General features: G+C 43.3%; 1 protein-coding gene across 2 annotated transcripts in view; it reads left to right on the top strand.

Moving 5' to 3' along the window:
• The first annotated feature begins 6,704 nt into the window (after positions 1-6,704).
• The window catches only part of F13A1 (coagulation factor XIII A chain), a 162,479-nt gene continuing 150,383 nt past the window's right edge, over positions 6,705-18,800 (top strand). The window contains exons 1-3 of one of the 2 annotated variants that reach the window (XM_038584097.1): positions 6,705-6,818; positions 8,970-9,030; positions 10,992-11,142. In XM_038584097.1, the coding sequence (XP_038440025.1) occupies positions 11,010-11,142 (133 nt within the window). In that variant the 5' untranslated portion in view covers positions 6,705-6,818; positions 8,970-9,030; positions 10,992-11,009. Of the gene's footprint in view, positions 6,819-8,656; positions 8,731-8,969; positions 9,031-10,991; positions 11,143-18,800 lie in introns of those variants that run through there. The other variant, XM_038584098.1, reaches the window with a different exon arrangement.

Here is an 18,800-nt window from a genome sequence, read left to right as displayed (position 1 = left end):
GGATAAGTGGTCCAAAGAAAGTGGGAGAGGGGGGATGGGAAGAAACCCTGTGGGTTAGAATGTAAATGGGCAGTTGGTTAGCATTTTGGGGAAGGGATTGGGCACATATTATTTACCTAAGGACTACTATGTATGAGTGAAGCAATTTAGGAAACACAAATCATTATTTACCCTTGCAGCTATTTGGAGCTTCCTTTTATGTGGCCCTCTGATTTGGAAACTCAACTTTAAATGAGTGGCTGACTGTTCAAGGCAAGAAACAAAGTAAAACCAGCTCTTCATATATAATTTACCGAAAGCCCTTACTTCCCATTTTTTTGTCAGCAACCCATATTGCTTTCATCGATCAGATAGTCTACTAACGTTAATTCATTAATTAATCAACACATATTTTGAATATATTGTATAATGCAGATTAGGTCCACATGAAAGACATTTGTCATGGGAGTGAAAAAGAAAGTCTATGAAATTTGGAAGTCTATGAAATTATTGAAACAGTCTTGTTGACTAAATTCCAAAAGACTAGCTTTTAATACACTTCCCCTGTCTGGACTGTGTGCCTTAAAGGTGACATTTCTTATTCATCACACAGTCCACTAATAGAAGATGTTAGATAAATACTTGTTGGACTAATGTGTTGCAGTTATCTATTGCTTTGTAATGAACAACCATCCCAAATCTTAGTGGAAATAACAGCCACTTTGTTTAATTGCTCAGAATTTTATGATTTTGGCAGAGCTCAACAGAGTAGCTTGTCTCTGTTCCATGTGGCATCAACTAGAATGGCTTGCCTGGGTCCAGAGGATGCATTCTCAAGATGGCTCACTCATGCAGGTGGTGAAGTGTCAGGGACAGGTGAAGGCTGACCTGTTAGGACACTGGACAGCTAGGTTCTTCTTTCTTATCCACATCATCTCAGAGCCTCTATCTCTCCATGTGGCCTCTCCAAATGATCCCTCCACATGGTAGTGGAACTGCATAAATGTGTAGATAGATGATAGATAGAGATATATAGATACAAACTGTTTTATTTAAGTTAAAAATAAGTTGTAGACACAAACAAAAAAAATAACTTGTGGAAAATATTTTTGGTGGATCATGATATACATCCATACAGAACAGCTAATATTTCAGATGCTAATTTCACAACTTATCTTACCACTGTGATCGCAGAAATGCACTAACAAGAAACACATTCGAAGGAAGGACTCCACGCCCCGCTGCAAGCCTCCCTGCAGAAGTTGCCGAGTGAGCACCAAAGAAAAGAGAACTTGTCCCCTTCTTTGGCTGTCTCTTGGCACCCACATATATGATTATGCAATAGCCTTTGGCCTGCTTTGGAAATTCATTAATCATTATCCAGAAGTTCTGCTGCGGGGAAGACCCTGCAGAACATCATGTCCTCTCCACTTGCAGCCTGTCTTTACTTGAAGGTCCTCTTCCAATTTCCAAGTTTCAGTGTTTATCCTGTTTTTGCTCCCCTTCAGAAGAGTCTTGCTTGCTTAGTTCTCATGCTTTATCTCATCAGCAAGAAGATGTGTTACCACCACAGGGAACAGTAGAGCTGTGGGCATAGTGACTGCCATTGACTGGGGTGCCCCTGTGGGCTGGCAACCACAGGCCCTATTAGAAGAGTTTGATGAGATGGCCAGGTGGATCTGTCTCTATACCAACTTGGATGCCAGCTTCCAAAGAGAGCTGGGGACCACACCAAAGCTAGTCCATTCACTCGGTGTGCTCGATCCAAAATCCTTCTCTCATTTATCACATGGTCCACCAACACTACGTATTATATAAATACTTGTGGGACTAAAATGTCTCAGTTATCTATTGCTATGTAACAAACATGCCCTCCCCTGACAGCTTCCTTGTGTTGGAAAATTCTTCATTTATTTCAGTTAGAAATAGACTCACTTGTATCCTTGCATGCACAATGGCAACTTGCCAATTATCAGTCTCCTGAAACTCCTGAAGAACATCTGGACTGAAAACTGCTTCGATAAATGCTTATTATGGCCTCTTCTCAAATATCTGAAATTTGGTTAAGTAGTCACTTCCCTGATAATGAGAAAGTATAGATGATATCAATTATGAGGAAAAACTAAAATATTCGGGGCACTCGGGTGGCTCAGTGGTTGAGCGTCTGACTTCAGCTCAGGTAGTGATCCTGGGGTCCTGGGATAGAGTCCCACATCAGGCTCCCTGCAGGGACCCTGCTTCTCTCTGCCTATGTCTCTGCCTCTTCCTCTATGTCTCTCATGAATAAATAAATAAAATATATTTTTTTAAAAAGTTAAAATAGCATGGATGGGATGGGTTTGTTCAGGTCATATCTGCCACCATTGGTAATGTGTTGGTTGCATGCCAGGGGCAGCACAGTGTTTTACATGTACCCTCTCTTTGACCTTCATAACCCATAAGGCAAACACTATTATGATTACAGTCTACAGGTAAGGAAACTGAGGTACAGATATATTAAGGAAGTAATTTGCCCAAGGTCATATGTATAGCAGGCGAGGAAGCCTTGATTCTAGTTCCAGCTGCCATATTACACTTGGGGACACTTGCGAGATTCCTGCTGAACTTCAGCACACAAGCATGCACACGTGCACACACAGCTAGTTGATGCTCTGGCGATTTTAATGCAGCAAGTGTTGTTTGTAGTGCCTCCCCATTATCCCTGGGCTGGTGGTGGTTTTCCATTGCCACTATTCTTTTAATCAATATATTTGCAACAAATTTGTGGAATTACTATTGGGTTTCACTTCTGCTGGTCATTTTGTTCATATGCATTGTTATATTTCCATTTTAATTGCTATTTTTTTTCATAATACTTTGTTGTCACTCAATGCTTTTCCTCCTAAAAGGCGAGGTAAGCAGGATAAGTGGATGTGCCATCTCTTGCTTTGCTTCTGTGGTCAGTAAAGTCTGGGCACCACCAGAGTAAGGAAAGGAATCCCAAAAACCAAGCAGGTCTTGCCATGTGTCCATGCTATATGCTGGTGAGGCTGGTCATAGCTTTGTAAGGGCATCTCTCCCTGACTCTGGATGTCTCTAATTAATCAACATTTTATAAAATCTCCCTTCAAGTTTGAAAGCCTTCATCTGTAAGAGATTTAGTTCTAGGTAACTTTTGTCATATTTTATAAAGTCTTTTAAAGGGTAAAAATGTCTTGGAGTCTTCTTAAATCTAGCCAGAACTCAGGAGACTCTAGGAGGCCAATGGAGAGTGCTTCCTGAAACTAAACCCACCTCTAAGAGTCCACATAGCTGAGCCATCCCTTCAGCTGTTCCTCCCTGTCCTTGCACACACACACACACAGATGGATAAACTCTCACAAATACAGTCAGACACATGCACTCACAAAGTCAATACACTCACATACAGGCACACTCAGACACATTCCTACTCACACAGACACACACTCACAAATATCCTTACACACACACAGACACACACACACAATTATTTAATAGGTATAGAGTTTCAGTTTTGCAAGATGAAGAAATTCTGAAGGTTGGTTGTACAACACTGTCAATATACTGAACACTATTGAACTGCACACTTAAGAATGGTTAAGATAGTAAATTCTATGTTATGTATATTTTACCAAAATTAAAAATAACAATAAAAATAAAGACAGAGATATTCACTGTAAGCTCACAAGTGCATTAGTTAGTTTTTGCATTCCTCCATTTGTCCTTCTGGAGGATCCTGCCATGAGGAGATGGAACCCAGCAATCTGCTGTTCCTGGGAAGGTAGATTAAGGATGATAGCAGAACGCTGGCAAGGGAGGGTCATGCTTAGGGGAACCAAAGCAACGAGAAGCATCTGCCATCTGGAACTGTCACTAGTGTGGATTTACATCTCTCCTAAAAGAAGAGGGAAAAGAGCGGTTGGAGGAACAGTCCTTTCTCAGAACCCAAGCCCTGTTGCAGAGGCAGCTGTGATGGTGTTTTATAAATTCCTTCTTGTGGCTTTAAATGTCATTGTCAGACTTCATAAAGACTCCCCTGAGGCTTCAATAAGACATGAATGGATGAAGAGGGCCACTCTCCTTTACCGACTGCTCACTGCCCCGACTGGAACATGATTATAAACTTTCTGCCCAGCCTCCCTCTCCAGCCCCACCTCTACTGGAGTGGAAAGTTCCCCCCCAATTCCTAAGGCTCAAGGTCACTGGAGGAGAAAGGCTTCTCCATGAGATGGACTTTGATCTTTTATGTTGGAGGGTTTGACATCTCTGTAGGAGGCCAGTTGTTATTTATATCCATTCCCTGTGCAACTACAACTATAACCAACAAAACCCAGGTCCTGTTTCTACTGGAAAAATACCCAGCAGGGTCCAGATGTATTTGTTTGTTTGTTTATTTGTTTGTTTTCAGACATGATGGTTTGCATGTAAATCAAATAGAGTTTGCTGGAAAAGTCATCCCCTGAGCAAATACAGTCTGCTTCTGGGTATTACCAAGTAAGACAGAGATGGTAGTTTATGTAGAGAGAAGAGTGTCTATACCCCAGAAATGAAAACTCAGACTGAACCAATCAAAGTAAGATAATTTGGAATCCTTCCTCCCATGTACCTTCTGTTCATCTATAGTTCCTAAAGGTTTGCTACATATTTCTAATGGCAGTCAGGAACCCTAAGTGACGAGTGTAGACATTCTTGCCCTGGCCCATGAATAGGCAATGAGAGGTTGATTACAGCTCTGTTTCAATCAACAGGACATTGGGATCACGGTCCCTTCAGTTATAGGAAAGTGAGAAAGTATGCCAGGGCTTATGCATGCCTATAGAATGCACGCCTCTTCAGAGATCCCATCCTCAGCCAGTGAGGTCAGGGAAAGTGTGTGTGGGGGCAGGGGGACCTACCCCTTGGAGTTTCTCCTTGCTCCAGGCCATTGCTATGGCCTCAACAGCAATCTCTGGAAGGGCAAGTGAGGGACTGGCCTCACTGGAGCTCTTTGCCCTGAGATCTACTCCTCACTTTGTCCTTGCTTTACTCTGTTTTGAGTGTGGGTGGGGGCTAGAGGAGTGAGAAACTGGGGAGGTATGGAGAAAGGAGTCAACACAGTTCCACAGGAGCTGACACCGCTCTCCTTAGAAAGGCTTCTCTGCATGGATGGACCTTGGCTGGCATCTGGGAACTTGGACTTCAGGAGTTCCACTATTCCCTAACCAACAAGCATGACTTTCTGTGCCTGCACTGTTTGTACAATGAGGTTTATGCTGAGCACCTGCTTTGCTTCTTCAATTCTGGAATTTGGTACATGCTCAGCAGAGTGCCTGTGCAACCAGCCTCCAATAACAACCCTGGGCACCGGGTCTCTAATGAGCTTCTCTGGTAGACAACATTTCACATGTGTTGTCACATTCGTAGCTGGGGATGTAAGCATGTGTCTGACTCCACTGGGAAGGGACTCTTGGAAGTTCGCTCCTGGCTTTCTTTGGACTTCACTCCCTGTACCTTTTCCTTTGTGGATTTTTATTTTTATCTCCTCACTGTAATAAATCACAGCTGTGAGGATGATGGCCTGGTGAATCATCAAACCCAGGGATGATCTTGGGACCCCCTCTCGACACAGGTGTGGTGATGCCAGCTTTGTGGACTATGTTGCCCTGACTCCTCTATCAACTAATTTTCACTAAACAGAGCAAATGAGAGACAATGGAGGGAGAGTGGGAAGTGGAGGAAGAGATGAAGGGTCATTCTTCCCTCCATGCTGACCTCAGATTAACAGTGTTTCTGGTGATGACCAAATCTCAATAAGGTCTAGTCCCTGCCACATGATCCCAACCCTTGTGATACTACCACTCCTCCTTGCTGTTGCTAAATGTTGAGTTGACTTGCTTTCCCCTCTTTGGCTTCTGGTCTCTTCTATTACCTGTGTAACCAATCCCCTGTGTTCAATTCCCCCTTTAAAAAATACCTGAGGTGGTTTTTGTTTTCTCAGCTGGACCCCACATGCAGCATTAAGGTATTCCTTAAATACCTATACCGTGTCACCTCCATGCCAGACAAGAAACATTCAGAAACAAAATACCCCACAGAGTTCAGAGTCTATTCATCCAGCTGTTTCTACAGCAATCACATTTTTCTGGCATAGCTCAAGTTTCCTCATCTGGCCAGAAAACTTCATTCTGATTTCTAAGCATCAGTGAGGAGGAGAGACTCTGTAACATGGCTGGGCTTCAGCCACATGCTAGGGCTTGGTGCCCTCAAACATTCTCTTATTGACACTAATTGTTAGGCACAAGGAAAGCCATTATGTTTGTAATGCTTCTGGGTCAGTGGTTTGGTGAGGTTAGAGAACTAAACAATACATGTGTATAGCCACACAACGATGAGGGAGTCTCAGGCCAAAAGTGACACTGAGATGGTAGGTGTGAGGATGACAAGCCTGTCCTGAATGCACAACATGGCCAGGAATCTTAGGGATCCTGGTAGCTGTGCCACCTAAACTGGAGAGTGCAGAGCTGCCCTGCTTTTCCCCAGACCCACATGGACAAGGGAGTCTCTAAGAATCCTGAGGACTCAGGTTTGATTTTTGCCAGGAGAACCAAGAGAGTAGAATGATCTCCCTCTGGCACTCAGCAAAGAATGTGAAAAGGATGGACTTTGAGTAATTGAATGGTCAGCAGACTCTCCCAGGAGAACTCCAGTTAGAGTCTCTACCCTCATGCAGTCTAGTGGGAGCACAGACAAGGAAACAGTGGCTGCATTGTATGAGGAGCACCAGGACAAGGCCAGCTCCCCCCAGGGCATTTGTGCAGTTTAGGCTGAGATCTGGAGAGTCAAGAAGAAATAGTCTTAAGGTAAGAAGAGTGAAAGGAGAGGAATATGTTTCTGGCAGCAGTACAAGTGGTACAAGCAGTGAAATCACTGGGGCTTGAGCATAGTGCAGGGGTGGGGCAGGACGTGAGTAGAGTGGGGGTCCTGGCCAGCACGCCACAGAGAGCAAAATAAATGGGGTTGGAGGGCAAAGTAGGACTGGCATTGCAGAGACCCAGTCAACTGAGGTTTGGGATTTATCTTAAGAGCAAAGGGAAATGGTGATAAAAGAGCTTGTGTAATGAATTTGATTTCAGATTTGAGCCCCTCAAAGCTCTGTCTCACTGCAGTATGGAGAATGGATTGGAGGAGTAAGATTGGAAGGGGTAGGTGGTTCTGGGGATTTTGACAACAGAGGATGATGTGGTGGTCTGAGCCTCCACAGTGGGAGTGGGAGTGGATGGGTAGATTCAAGAGATTTTTAAGAGGAAGAATAGAAAGTATTTGTTGAGGGATTGGATTTGGGGATGGGGGAGGTGGAAAGAAGGAAGTGTTGAGAACAACACCACATGTCTGGCTTAGCAACAGAATGCAGGGTGGTGGCATTCACTGAGACAGGGAGCTTCTGAGATGGACCAGGTTCTCAGGGGAAATTACACATCTCATTTTAGACATGATGAGTGTGAGTTATCACTGGGACATGCCAAGTGAAGAAGGTTGGGAGGCAGTTAAATTGGGGAATCTGAGGTTCTAGAAAAGATCATGGCTAAAGACCTAGATTTGGGATGTGTCAGGATACAGATGGGAAATGAGAACGATGGGAATGATGAGCTTATCCAAAGGGGCAGCACTAGAGGAAACCCTCAAGGGTGTAATGCCCAGAATCCAGGGGGAAAGACCTGAGTGGGCAAGTCCAATGTCTCCAAAGATTGAGTAAATGAGAACAAAATCCTGTCCTTTGGATTTAGAATAGACCATTGGTGACCTTGAGCTAGTTTTAATAGAACCATGGGGGCAGATGCCAGATCGCAGAAGCTTGCAATGAAGAGGAGAGTGGCAAGGGATAGCTGGGGGCATGTGGGCCAAGGGAAGGTTTAAACAAGCCTTGAAGAGACTTGCCTTGAAGTTGTGTCAACAATGGTAGGAAGCAGCTGCCGGTGTGGGAGCTTGAAGATAGAGGAAAAAGAATGGATATGCAGTAGGGCAAGGCCCTGGAGAAGCAGGTTACATGGATCACAGGCAAAAAGGCAGAGCCCTGTGCTCTTGGCCAAGGACAAGGGGGTGGCTGGAATCCTTTCCCACTTTGGTAAGAGAAAGAAAAAGGGGAAAGATGAGTAAGTTTGCAGGCAAGTTCATAGATTGGTAGCAAAAAATTTTGGAGAATTGCTAACCAATGGCGTCTTTTTTTTTCTCTCTCTCTCTATGAAATTAGATCAAGGGGCAAGGTCAGAAATTTGAAGACAGTAAAGAAGGTTAAAAATAGTCATGTCTGAAAATAGAAGTATTTAGAGATACAGAGACTCAGAAAATATATATTTCTTTTCTATTTCTTCAGTCATTTAAAGATAAATCAAGATGGTTTTCAGAAAAAAACAAAGTGTTATTTTCTAATTTTTGTGACACTCAAAGTTATTTACTCATCTTCCCCAGGGCTGGGCCTCCCCTCCTGTGGGAAGTCTTGCATTTAGGTGGTAGCTGAGGCTCCCATGGATGTTTCAAGAAGGCAGACCATGCCTCTCAGCCTTATTTGCACAAGAAGGACACGTTGCTCTTGCTTGATGTATAGTCACAGCTGTCTGTGACCTGTCTGCCAGAGGGCAAACTCATCCTTCAGCCAGGCAGCCTATCTCAGAATCCCCAGAGCAGGGACCTTGCTGCATGGAGAAGACCCTTCCAGCCCTCGGAGGGAAGGGAGGGGGCAGGTCTGGAGGCACTGGAGAGAGCCCAGAACTGGAGGTGGGGATGGGGAGGGGAAGCAGGGTGGGAGTCAGGGGGGTGCAGTGGGAGGAGGGGCTCAGGCCAGAATAACACAGCAGGATGGAAGAAGAATGTAGAAAGTCCTAGAAGCTGCTCCGTTTGCTCCAGCTGTCAAGAAGGGGGAGGAGAAAACCCTGTGGGGACCGGGGGGAGGAGGTTGGGGCTGTTAGGAAGTTATTTAAGAGCCAACTTTCTTGTTTTTCCTGCGTCCTTTTGAGGAAGTGCCCCTGAGCTACACGGAGCCAGCCTGCACTAGGGCACCTCTGGCGGGGAGCGCAGGTAAGTAGCTGCCCCTCCTGCCTCCTCCCTCCTGCCTCCTGCCTCCTGCTTCCAGCCTGGCCTCACCGCAGACCTGCCCGGGAGCTAGGAGCCCAGGGCCCTCTGCCCCAGTGTCCCTGTGCCAGCCTTGTCCAGAGATCCCTCAGGTGGCTGCTGGGGGTCTAGGGGGCAGGGCGCAGAGGCACCCCCACTTGTCCCCTGCCCTTCCTGGTCCCCATCTTTGTTCCTACCCAGTCCCACTCCAGCCCAGCAGGGGACTTCTCAAGTACTCCTCCAAGCTTCCCTGAAGGCCAGAAGAGGGGAATGAGGGACTTGGGAGTGCTTTCCCAGGGGAGCAGACTGGGGAGGGCTGAGACAAAAAGTTAGAGAGAGAGAGAGAGAGAGAGAGAGCCAGGTAAGAACACTTGCTTGGCTTGGCTCTCCATCCCTATGTGTCCTTCCAGTGCAAGAGCTGAACTTGAGCACTTGCCCCACCCCCACCCCAAAACCTGTGGAGAAGGGGGTGCTTTTGCCCTCTTGCACTCACTCAGCAGGCCTGCATAGGCTCCTCTTACCTGGTAAGCACTGGGGCTCCCCAACTCTCTGCTCTCTGGGTTCTCTCTCCCAGCAGGCTACTGCTTCACTCTGTTCTCCCCCAAACCCGCCCCTCCCTCAGTGATTCTAAGCCCACCCTGGTTATTTTCCTCCAGAGGACTGTTTTTTCATGCTCTCCCTCCATCATTAACCCTTTCTCCCTGTGCCCTCAGCTCACTAGAGACTTTGTGTAAATATGCCTGCAGGTATTTATGGAAACCTATTCAGACTTTATACTTCCAAACATCGCTGTCTCCTTCCCAGACCAAATACCTTAGAAAGTGGTTCATTTGTCTCCAGCTATGTTGCCTTTGCTCAACATGTTTCTAGAACAGCCTACTCTGGTTGCCTCTATAGTGAAGGCTCTTCATGTTTTGAGGGTGTGCTCAATTTTTGAAAAGAGCCAAATAACCAAGAGTCATGGCTGGGTGATCCAGGTGATCAAGATGAAAGCTCCATTTGGGCCAGAAACAAGGGCTCCCTTTATTTGGTCAGTTGGTCAACAAGTACTGATTGGGGCCTGACAGTGGGGTGTGTGGTGTTTGAGCTGGCTCCTTGCCTGTACAAACTCCAGAGGATGGGGAAGCAGGCTAGGAGCAAAGGCAGAGTTAGCACCAGGTACATTTAAAGAAAGGCTATTTATAGCCTTATTTAAAATTGCAATGTACCCTCTTCACCCACCCAGACTCCATCTGCCTTCTTCTGCTCTGTGTGGTCTTGGCTCCAAAGCACTGGCCACCCTCTTACACCCTTTTCTGTTTACTTCTGGAAAGTGTGTGCTCCACCCTAAACCTCACTGGGCTGGGAGCTCTCTAGGTCAACAATCCTCTGTTTTAGTCTCTGATGTAACCCAGATGCCCAGATAGCAGCCTGGCACATAGTAGGCCCTCATTAAATCTTGATTGCATTAACTTGCAAACATGAATGCTTTGGAGGATGCTATTTATCTGGACATGGTTGGATGACTTTATTCTTAAAAGTGACTTAGGGCTTCATAGGTCTGTAAGAAATGGACATAGGTACAGGCATACAACAATAAACCTTCCTTACAAAGATGTTGCCTGTAGGGTTAATGAGGGAATAAAAAACCCAACAACCCTACTTTCTAAAATCTTTTACATTTCCCATTTCTTCCCATAAGCCCCTTTTCTTCTGCTTTCCATATGTTTTGACAAATAAGAAGTCTCCCTGAGATCCTTGGGGAAGGATACTCCATCATTAGACTAATCCTTACAGCCACTTCTCAAGTTTTATTTATGTGAAACTCAAAATGTGTTGCTCCAGTGCTATCCCACACAGATATGTCTGTTTCTCTATTTTTGAATCCTTGTCTCAACTGTAACTTGCCTCCCATTCCTTTTCTGTGTCTCCCTTTTGCCCCCATAAAGGAGCTTGTGAAGCTGAGAATGTCGGAGACCTCTGGGCCTGCATTTGGAGGCAGGAGAGCCCTGCCCCGCAACGCATCCAATGCGGCAGAGGATGACCTCCCCACTGTGGAGCTGCAGGGGGGGCCGGTGCCCCGAGGAGTCAACCTGCAAGGTACAGGCACCACCACCTGCTCCTCGCTGCAGGTGCTGGCTGGGTCAGCACCCTTTGTCTCCACTAGGCTCCCACAAAAGAGGCTCTCCTGCCAGTGTCTGGTATTAAAGAAAAGACTCCCAAGCCTTCTTTTGAGTGGTAAAAGGCCCAAAGATCCAGATTCTTGTCCCAGTTCTGCCACTTAATAGCTTTGTGATCCCAGGGAAGTCACTTTGTCTTTCTACCTCTTAGCTGTTTCCTCTATAAAACAAGGGCATTGGCTCAGTGGATGCCTCTTCCAGTGCTCCTGTTCTGTTTTTAAAAATATTCTCTAGCTAGAAATTTCCACTTCTAAAATATTGTGGCTGTTTTGATTGTCTGGCTTGTGCCTCCTTTCTTCTCCCTCCTCCCTCATCTCTCCATTGCTGTGAATTTCAGAGCTGGCGAAGATGCCAGACTCTGACAGTAATGGAGATGGAAGCCCTCTATTTCTCTCTGGTGCAGCCTGGTGAGCAGGTGAGGTAAGCTGCTTCCCCTGCTCGCGCCTGCGCTGATCCCCAGGGACCTGCTCTGGGAGTAGCAGCCAGCAGCTGACCTCCACTCAGCCCTGTCAGCTGTGATGGGGCCCAGGTGCCAACAATGGCTTTGGTGACACAGACACCATTCCCTTGAGCCACGACAGGGACATTCAGACTCCTGTCCCTGAATGGCATTTCGCATGGAGCACTTTTTGTCATAGCCCTCATGCACCAAGCCCACTTTTGCTCCTGAGAGTGCTGTGTGCTAAGTTTCGCTGGGAAGTAAACACCCACTTGCTGGGGTAGGTGCCCAGGATCACCCCATGGTGTGTGGTTAATCCACTTCGTCAGAAAGAGACCAGCAGTTGAAAGCAAAAGGAAAGAATAATGCTGATTATTAACAAGTCCAGCAAATCAGAGAACTGCTCGCACCTTGTGAACAGGTTTGATTGTGTTATTACCCAATTGTGAAAACAGAGAGATATCCAGTATCTAGTACCATTTATTAAGGTACCACCCAAATTTGGAGGGGGGAGCTCACAGAAGGGTGTCTTCAGTTGGGTAGAAGGGTCTAGACATAATTGTGAACCTGTAGTTCTGAGCTCTCTCTCCTAGGGAGGTGCTGCATTTTCTCCAACTCCCCCATTAGAGCCACAGAACTGAATTAAAAAGACCTTGCTAATCAACTCATCTAAATCTCCATGTTATCAGGTTGGGAAACTGAGACCAAAGCTAATAGTTGATGTTCACTCCTTCACTGCCAGGCTTGGGTTTGTGTTTTTCCTTTTTTTTTTCTTTCTAAGAATGCAAATAAAATTGGAAAGCATGCAGACATCAAATTATCAAGCAATTATAAGCAAGTTATTATACCTTGGTGTATTCAGTTTTTAAAAATTATTTATTTATTTGACACAGTGGGAGACAGGGAGAGATAGAGAGAGTATGTGTGCACAAGCAGAGGGAGCAGCAGAAGGAGAGGGAGAAACCAGCTCCCCACTGAGCAGGGAGCCCGACATGGGGCTCGACCCCAGGACTCTGGGATCACGACCTGAACCGAAGGCAGACGTTCAACCAACTGAGCTACCCAGGTGCCCCTGTATTGTTTTTTAGCAAAATTCCCTTCTGGCAGAGAAGATTCTGAGCCCTGGGGAATGGGGGCCAAGGTGCTGGAAGAAGTGGGCAGGAAGAGAAAGGGGTATAGGATCAGTGAGGAGAAATGTGAACAGAGGCAGTGAGATGTAGCAAAGAGCCCCCTGGTCCAGGACTCAGAAGACCCAGGTTCTTGTTCCACATTTGTCACTCAGGTTGCCACCCATTAGAGCCTCAGTTTCTCCATCAGGAAAGTGGAAACAACATCTACTTCTCAGTTGCCATAATTATCAAATGACTAGTGCCTGTGAGACCCTGATCTATAGGATGTGACTAGCAAATGCTCATTGATTCAGAATGTGCAAGTTGTCATTACCTACAAGGTTAGGAGCCCACTCTAGTGAACACTTGTTTCTAAGGGGAACATGTAACTGCCTGCAGGGCCTGTATATCTGAGATCTGAACAAAATGTGGCTATTACATCAAAACTACCAGAGAACTTAAGTAGGTAGATTGATTTAAAAAAAAAAAAAATCTGGGATTACTGTGTTCTGTCTGTTTATTTTTGGAGGCACGGGTGGGGAATTATTTTGAAAAATCAGTCATCATTTGCTTGGCAATCATCTGTGTCCATGGCCCAAGTGGCAGTCTGGGTTACCTATTATGGCCCTGGTGGAGGAATGGGAGTGTCCAATGACTATTTGTAGAATGATTGAATAGTCAATCACTTGAGAATTGAATGACTCATCAGGCCTAGAGTCATTATAATCTTAATATTAATTATTAATAGCAGATTCCAGGTTTCACAAACATGCATGCCGTTTAATCTGTCTCCCACAAGTGAGCTAAGGGCTATGCACCATGAGGATAGGGTCTCTACCCTGGGAGCATAGTAGGAAATCCTAGATGAGTAGAACAGAGGAAAAATACCGGCATACGAGCCATCTGATCAAGGAAGAACATCTCCTACTTATTCTTTACACTTCACATTTCTCTTTAGTTGTGCCAAAGGCAGGTTTTCTGACACAAAATACATCAATTTCTCCGGAGTCATCCCCTGCTAGGGCTGTCACGTGTGTCTAAGCTGCTGTCTTCTTGCAATTTATGCAATGACCCCTAGAGGGATCCAAGAGGCTTGGAGCTCCCTAAGCCCCCGAGGACAGCTTTGTCTCACAAAGCCCTAAATCAAACTCTCCTCATTTGTTTCAATGGAAGCTTTTTCCAAAAGTGTTCCTTCAGCAAGCTGCTCCTGCCAAACTGAGAAGGCAGAGAGGCCAGAAGAGGAAAGGGGAGAAATGGCAGTTTTTTCACTTAGTCCTGTGGCAGTCATATAGTACACACCAAGCGTATACCCTGAATTCACAAGCTTTTGTGAATATTTGGTTAGGAACAACTTTAGCCTAAATTTAAAATGTATAAACTCACTTAAGGTTCTTCCCATTCAGCAGCATGATATTTAAAAAAATTGAAATATTTGAGGTGACAATGAAACCCCAGGGATGGGACCAACCAGCCAGTGGTGATGTTTGACATCCTCATATGTTTTTAGGACATTAAGGACCCACTTATGAATTTAGGTGTAGCCGACTAAAGTATGTGAAAATCTCCTCAGATGACTGGATTTGCATCTCTTCCTAATAGACTGTTCTGCATGTTTGGGGGTTGTTTCTGGAACTATCTCTACAGCTTTTCTGGTCTCAAAGGTTATTTTAGCAGAATGTGTAATGTTCTGGAAGATAGCCTTATATTCTTGGTCTGGTTTGACTCTGTATTATTAACCATAGGTGGTCATTGCAGTGGTGACTATAATCCTTATTTGGCAGATCTAATGTGATGAATTCAAACTGGAAAGCAAGTCTGGATCTCTAAAATATCAAATGCAAATAATAATAAAATAAAATATCAAATGCATTCAAGTCTTTCAGGCTAATGGAGTCCTCTGCCTTTCTGAGCATCTCCTCCTTCCCACCCTTCCCTGTCAAAACCAAATCAACTAATTAAGTAGTTAACTATCAATTTCTCTTTTGTGCAGAGTAGACCTTTCTGTATTGAGGGTTTTTAAAGGAATTAGAGGGATGCCTGGGTGGCTCAGTGGTTGAGCGTCTGCCTTCAGCCAAGGGCATGATCCCAGGGTTCTGGGATCAAGTCCCTCATTGGGCTCCCCGTGAAGCCTGCTTCTCCCTCTGCTTGTCTCTGTGTGTCTCTCATGAATAAATAAAATCTTAAAAAAATAAATAAAGGAATTAGAAAGGCATCTACTATATGATGAAGAAATTATGTTGTATAAAACCAATTCATTCTTTCATTCTGTTTGTGTAAAAGCATTTAACGATTATACATATGTGTCAGGGACTATGCTAAGTTCTCTCTGGAGATGCAAAGATGAGCAAGCCAATCCCTGGCCTCAAGCGGTTCTCCATCTAATAGATGAAATAGACACAGAGATATCATTGTAATTCAGTGCTACAAATACTGTCACAGAAATTAGGCCAATTACTGTAAAAGAACAGAGAAAAGAATGACATGGCAAGGCAGGTTTCCATCCCTGAAGAAGATGCCAGTCTCGCTTCTCATTCTAGCATGTCACATGTCATCAAAGGGTGAGGAAGGCTTTGTGATGAAAGGCCATTTGAGTTGAGTCCTAGAGGATGAGTAGGAGTATTCCAGTGCATGAGAAGAGCATTTCTAGCAGAGGGAATAGTACATATCAAGTAATGTGGACAAGGAGGGGATGAGCCTGGGAAAAGTAAGCAGGGACCTGTTATAATAAGTACACTGAGACCTTACTTTTCCTCTTTCAGATAAAGGAAGATTTACAAAGGAATCTAAATAGCAAAATGACATAATCAGATTTATGTTTCAAGAAGGTAATTCCAATGGTGAGGAGCAAATGGAGAGAAGGAAATACATTTTAAGGCTGTTGAGATACTTCTGGTGAGAGGAGAAGTAGGCAAGGCAGATTTCCATCCCTGAAGAAGATGCCAGTCTCGCTTCTTATTCTAGCTTCCTGTGAGCAGCCGAGCATTTCTTATACATTTTACAGTACAGGACATTTGAATAGCAACAGTTAAAAAAAAACAACAAACTGCTTAAGAATGTTTTTAATCAATCTAATTAATAATATTTTAAAATTTGGGGTATCCAAAAGAAATATGAGAGAAGAACTTTTATCCTGTTGTTTCAACAATAAACAGACCTACTTCCTTATGGACAGTATTTATTCCTACAGTTTGGTAATAATGTTACCAAAGATTGCATGGAGATTTCAATTCACTCGGGAATTCCTAGCATATAAACCTTAACATTTAACTTATTTCAAGATTCCATCCGTGACAGGTATAATCATTCTCGGAAGAATATTTTTACGAACTAAGGAGAAAATAATCTACTTTTTTTCATATTAGGGAAAGGGTAGGAGGACAGAGAGGCAGCTGGCTCATGAGGAGAGATTTTTTTTTAACAGTCCATTTTCTGATGTGTTTGGAATTAGGCTAAATTGTGTTAGGTAGACTTTTTGAAAGTTGTCACTTTGAAAGAGCAAGTTGCCAACTTCCCAGTTACAATATCTCCCTCAAAAAAAAAAAAAAAAAAGTAGCTTAGCAATGAGTAGCTCCATTTTGCCAGGAACTGGGCTTGGACTGGGAGAAGCAAATTCATTTCCTGTTTGTGTCAGATGGAGCTTGGATGATGAGAAGGCTCTTTCAATCTAAGCTATGTCTTGTTAATCCAATAAAAAAAAGCAGAAATCAATATGCCAGCTTAATAAATATTTACTGAGTGTTTACTGCATGAAGAGGTACAACACTAAGCAAAATGGGCAATAGAAAGAACTGTGATATTTTTATACCCTTGCTCATATTTTATGACCAACATCTGTAGAGCCCTTGCTATTACTAGATATGTAAACACCAAATACAAAGCTGGATCTGTGGGTGACTGTCCATGAGCAATGAAAGAAATATTTAATCAGTGGTTTTGAGACCTCATTTTATTCCTTAGTACTTACCCCCTAGCAAATCTGGAGAGTTATCAGATTATACGAGGAGAGGCCAATGGAGCTATCATTTCTTTCTCCCACTAAAGGATAAAGAAAAAACAAAAAACAAAACAAAAAACAAACAAACAAAAAAAAACAAAAGGATAAAGCACCCTGCCTGTTACCCTTCCATATGTCTTATCCTCTTGACTACAGTCTAGAACATTAGTTCTTCAAGTCTCAGTGTTGCTTTTAATCTTCTGTGTTTTGGTCAAGGTTTTATTTTATTTATTTTTTAAAAGATTTTATTTATTCATGAGAGACACGAAGAGAGAGGCAGAGACATAGGCAGAGGGAGAAGCAGGCTCCCTGCAGGGAGCCCAATGTGGGACTCGATCCCAGGACCCAGGGATCATGACCTGAGCCAAAGACAGATGCTCAACCACTGAGCCACCCAGGTGCCCCTTATTTTATTTTATTTTATTTTATTTTATTATTTTATTTTATTTTATTTTATTTTTTAAGAATTTATTTATTTAGAGAGAGCACAAGCAGGAGGAGGCACAGAGAGAGAGGGAGAACCTCAAGCAGACTTCACACTGACTGTAGAGCCCAATATGGGGTTTGATCTCACAACCCTGAGATCATGACCTAGGCTGAAATCAAGAGTCAGACTGAGCCACCCAGGCATCCTTCAAGTTTATTTTTTCAAATGTTTTCCTTGGTTTAAATTCTTTTAATATGGACTTCTATTTTAAGAGATTACACAAGGAAATTTTACTTATCATTGCCTTAGATTTTCCCCACATTGGGTACCAGTGTAATTTTCCGTGATATATATTTTTTCTTTTTTCCTGAAGGCACTGACCTGTTGGAGAAATATTGCAGTAGAGAGTGAAAAGATCACTTAGGAAAAAAATAACATATAAAAAAACTCCATACTTAGAAGGAAGTGTTATCAAAATTATAGCATTGTAGAATGCCTTTTTTAAAAACAAATTCTTAATGTATATGTTAATTTGTGTTTTTTATATATTATCATTATGCTATATGTAATAATATTATTTAATATATATTTATTTGACAAATATGAATATATTATATATGTGTTTTCACTATGAAACCATAGATTTTTTTTGGCTTAGGTTTTATGTATTCAAAAGAATTTATTAGTACTCTTGCTTACCTTTTGTTATAAGCAATATATGAGTTATGCACTATCAAAGCATGGCATTTTTATTCCAGTCTGAAATAAAAGTGCTGGCCTGGAGGCTTCATGTTATAAAAACCCAGATCATTGTCTTCAACACTGTACAATATACAATATGCTATGTGTAGTCTTGAAATGGATATACATTAAGAATGAAATTGTCTAATAAATGACATTTAAAGACTTGTATGGTTAATCCTATGATAAATAGAATATCCACCTTATGATGCATAACCAACTCCAAGCTCAAATTCAGGCACTACATTTGTTTAAAGTGAAAAGTGGCATACTTGCTGTGGCTTCTTTTCACATTGTCCTGGGTACAGTGATGATGAGGTCTTATCCTCAAAGAGCTTATAGTCCCACAGATAAAATTACCTATATTAACATAATACAAAGTGCCTAATTATAATAAATTTTTATTTAAAAAAGAAAAGTATATTCTGGAAATGAAGAGGAGAAAATTATTTCATCCACCTGTAAAAATGTAAGAAAAGAAAAGCAAGTCTGTCTTCTCCAAATACAAGGGATGCAGCATTTTCTTTCTTTCTTTTTCTTTCTTTTATTTTAAAGAGAAAGAGAGCAAGCATGAACTAGCAGGAGTGGGAGCTTGTCAGAGGGAGAGGGAAGAGAGAATCTCAGGCAGGCTCCATGCTGACTGTGGAGGCCAAGGTGGGACTCAATCTCATGACCTTAGAGCTGACCTGAGCCAAAATCAAAAGTCAAACCCCTAACTGAGTGAGCCAACCAGGTGCCCCAGGAAGGCAGCATTCTCTCATTTAATCCCAACACCACCACCATTTTGCAGAAGATAAAACTGAGACACAAGAAGTTTGTATAACTTGTCTAAAGTCACTGCAATAGTAAGTGCCAGGGCTGGGATGTG

The sequence above is a fragment of the Canis lupus genome, chromosome 35, assembly GCF_011100685.1.
Source record: "Canis lupus familiaris isolate Mischka breed German Shepherd chromosome 35, alternate assembly UU_Cfam_GSD_1.0, whole genome shotgun sequence".
Taxonomy (NCBI): Eukaryota; Metazoa; Chordata; class Mammalia; order Carnivora; family Canidae; genus Canis; species Canis lupus.
The sequence above is the reverse complement of the archived record's forward strand: the minus strand, read 5'-3'. Positions and strand labels throughout refer to the sequence as shown.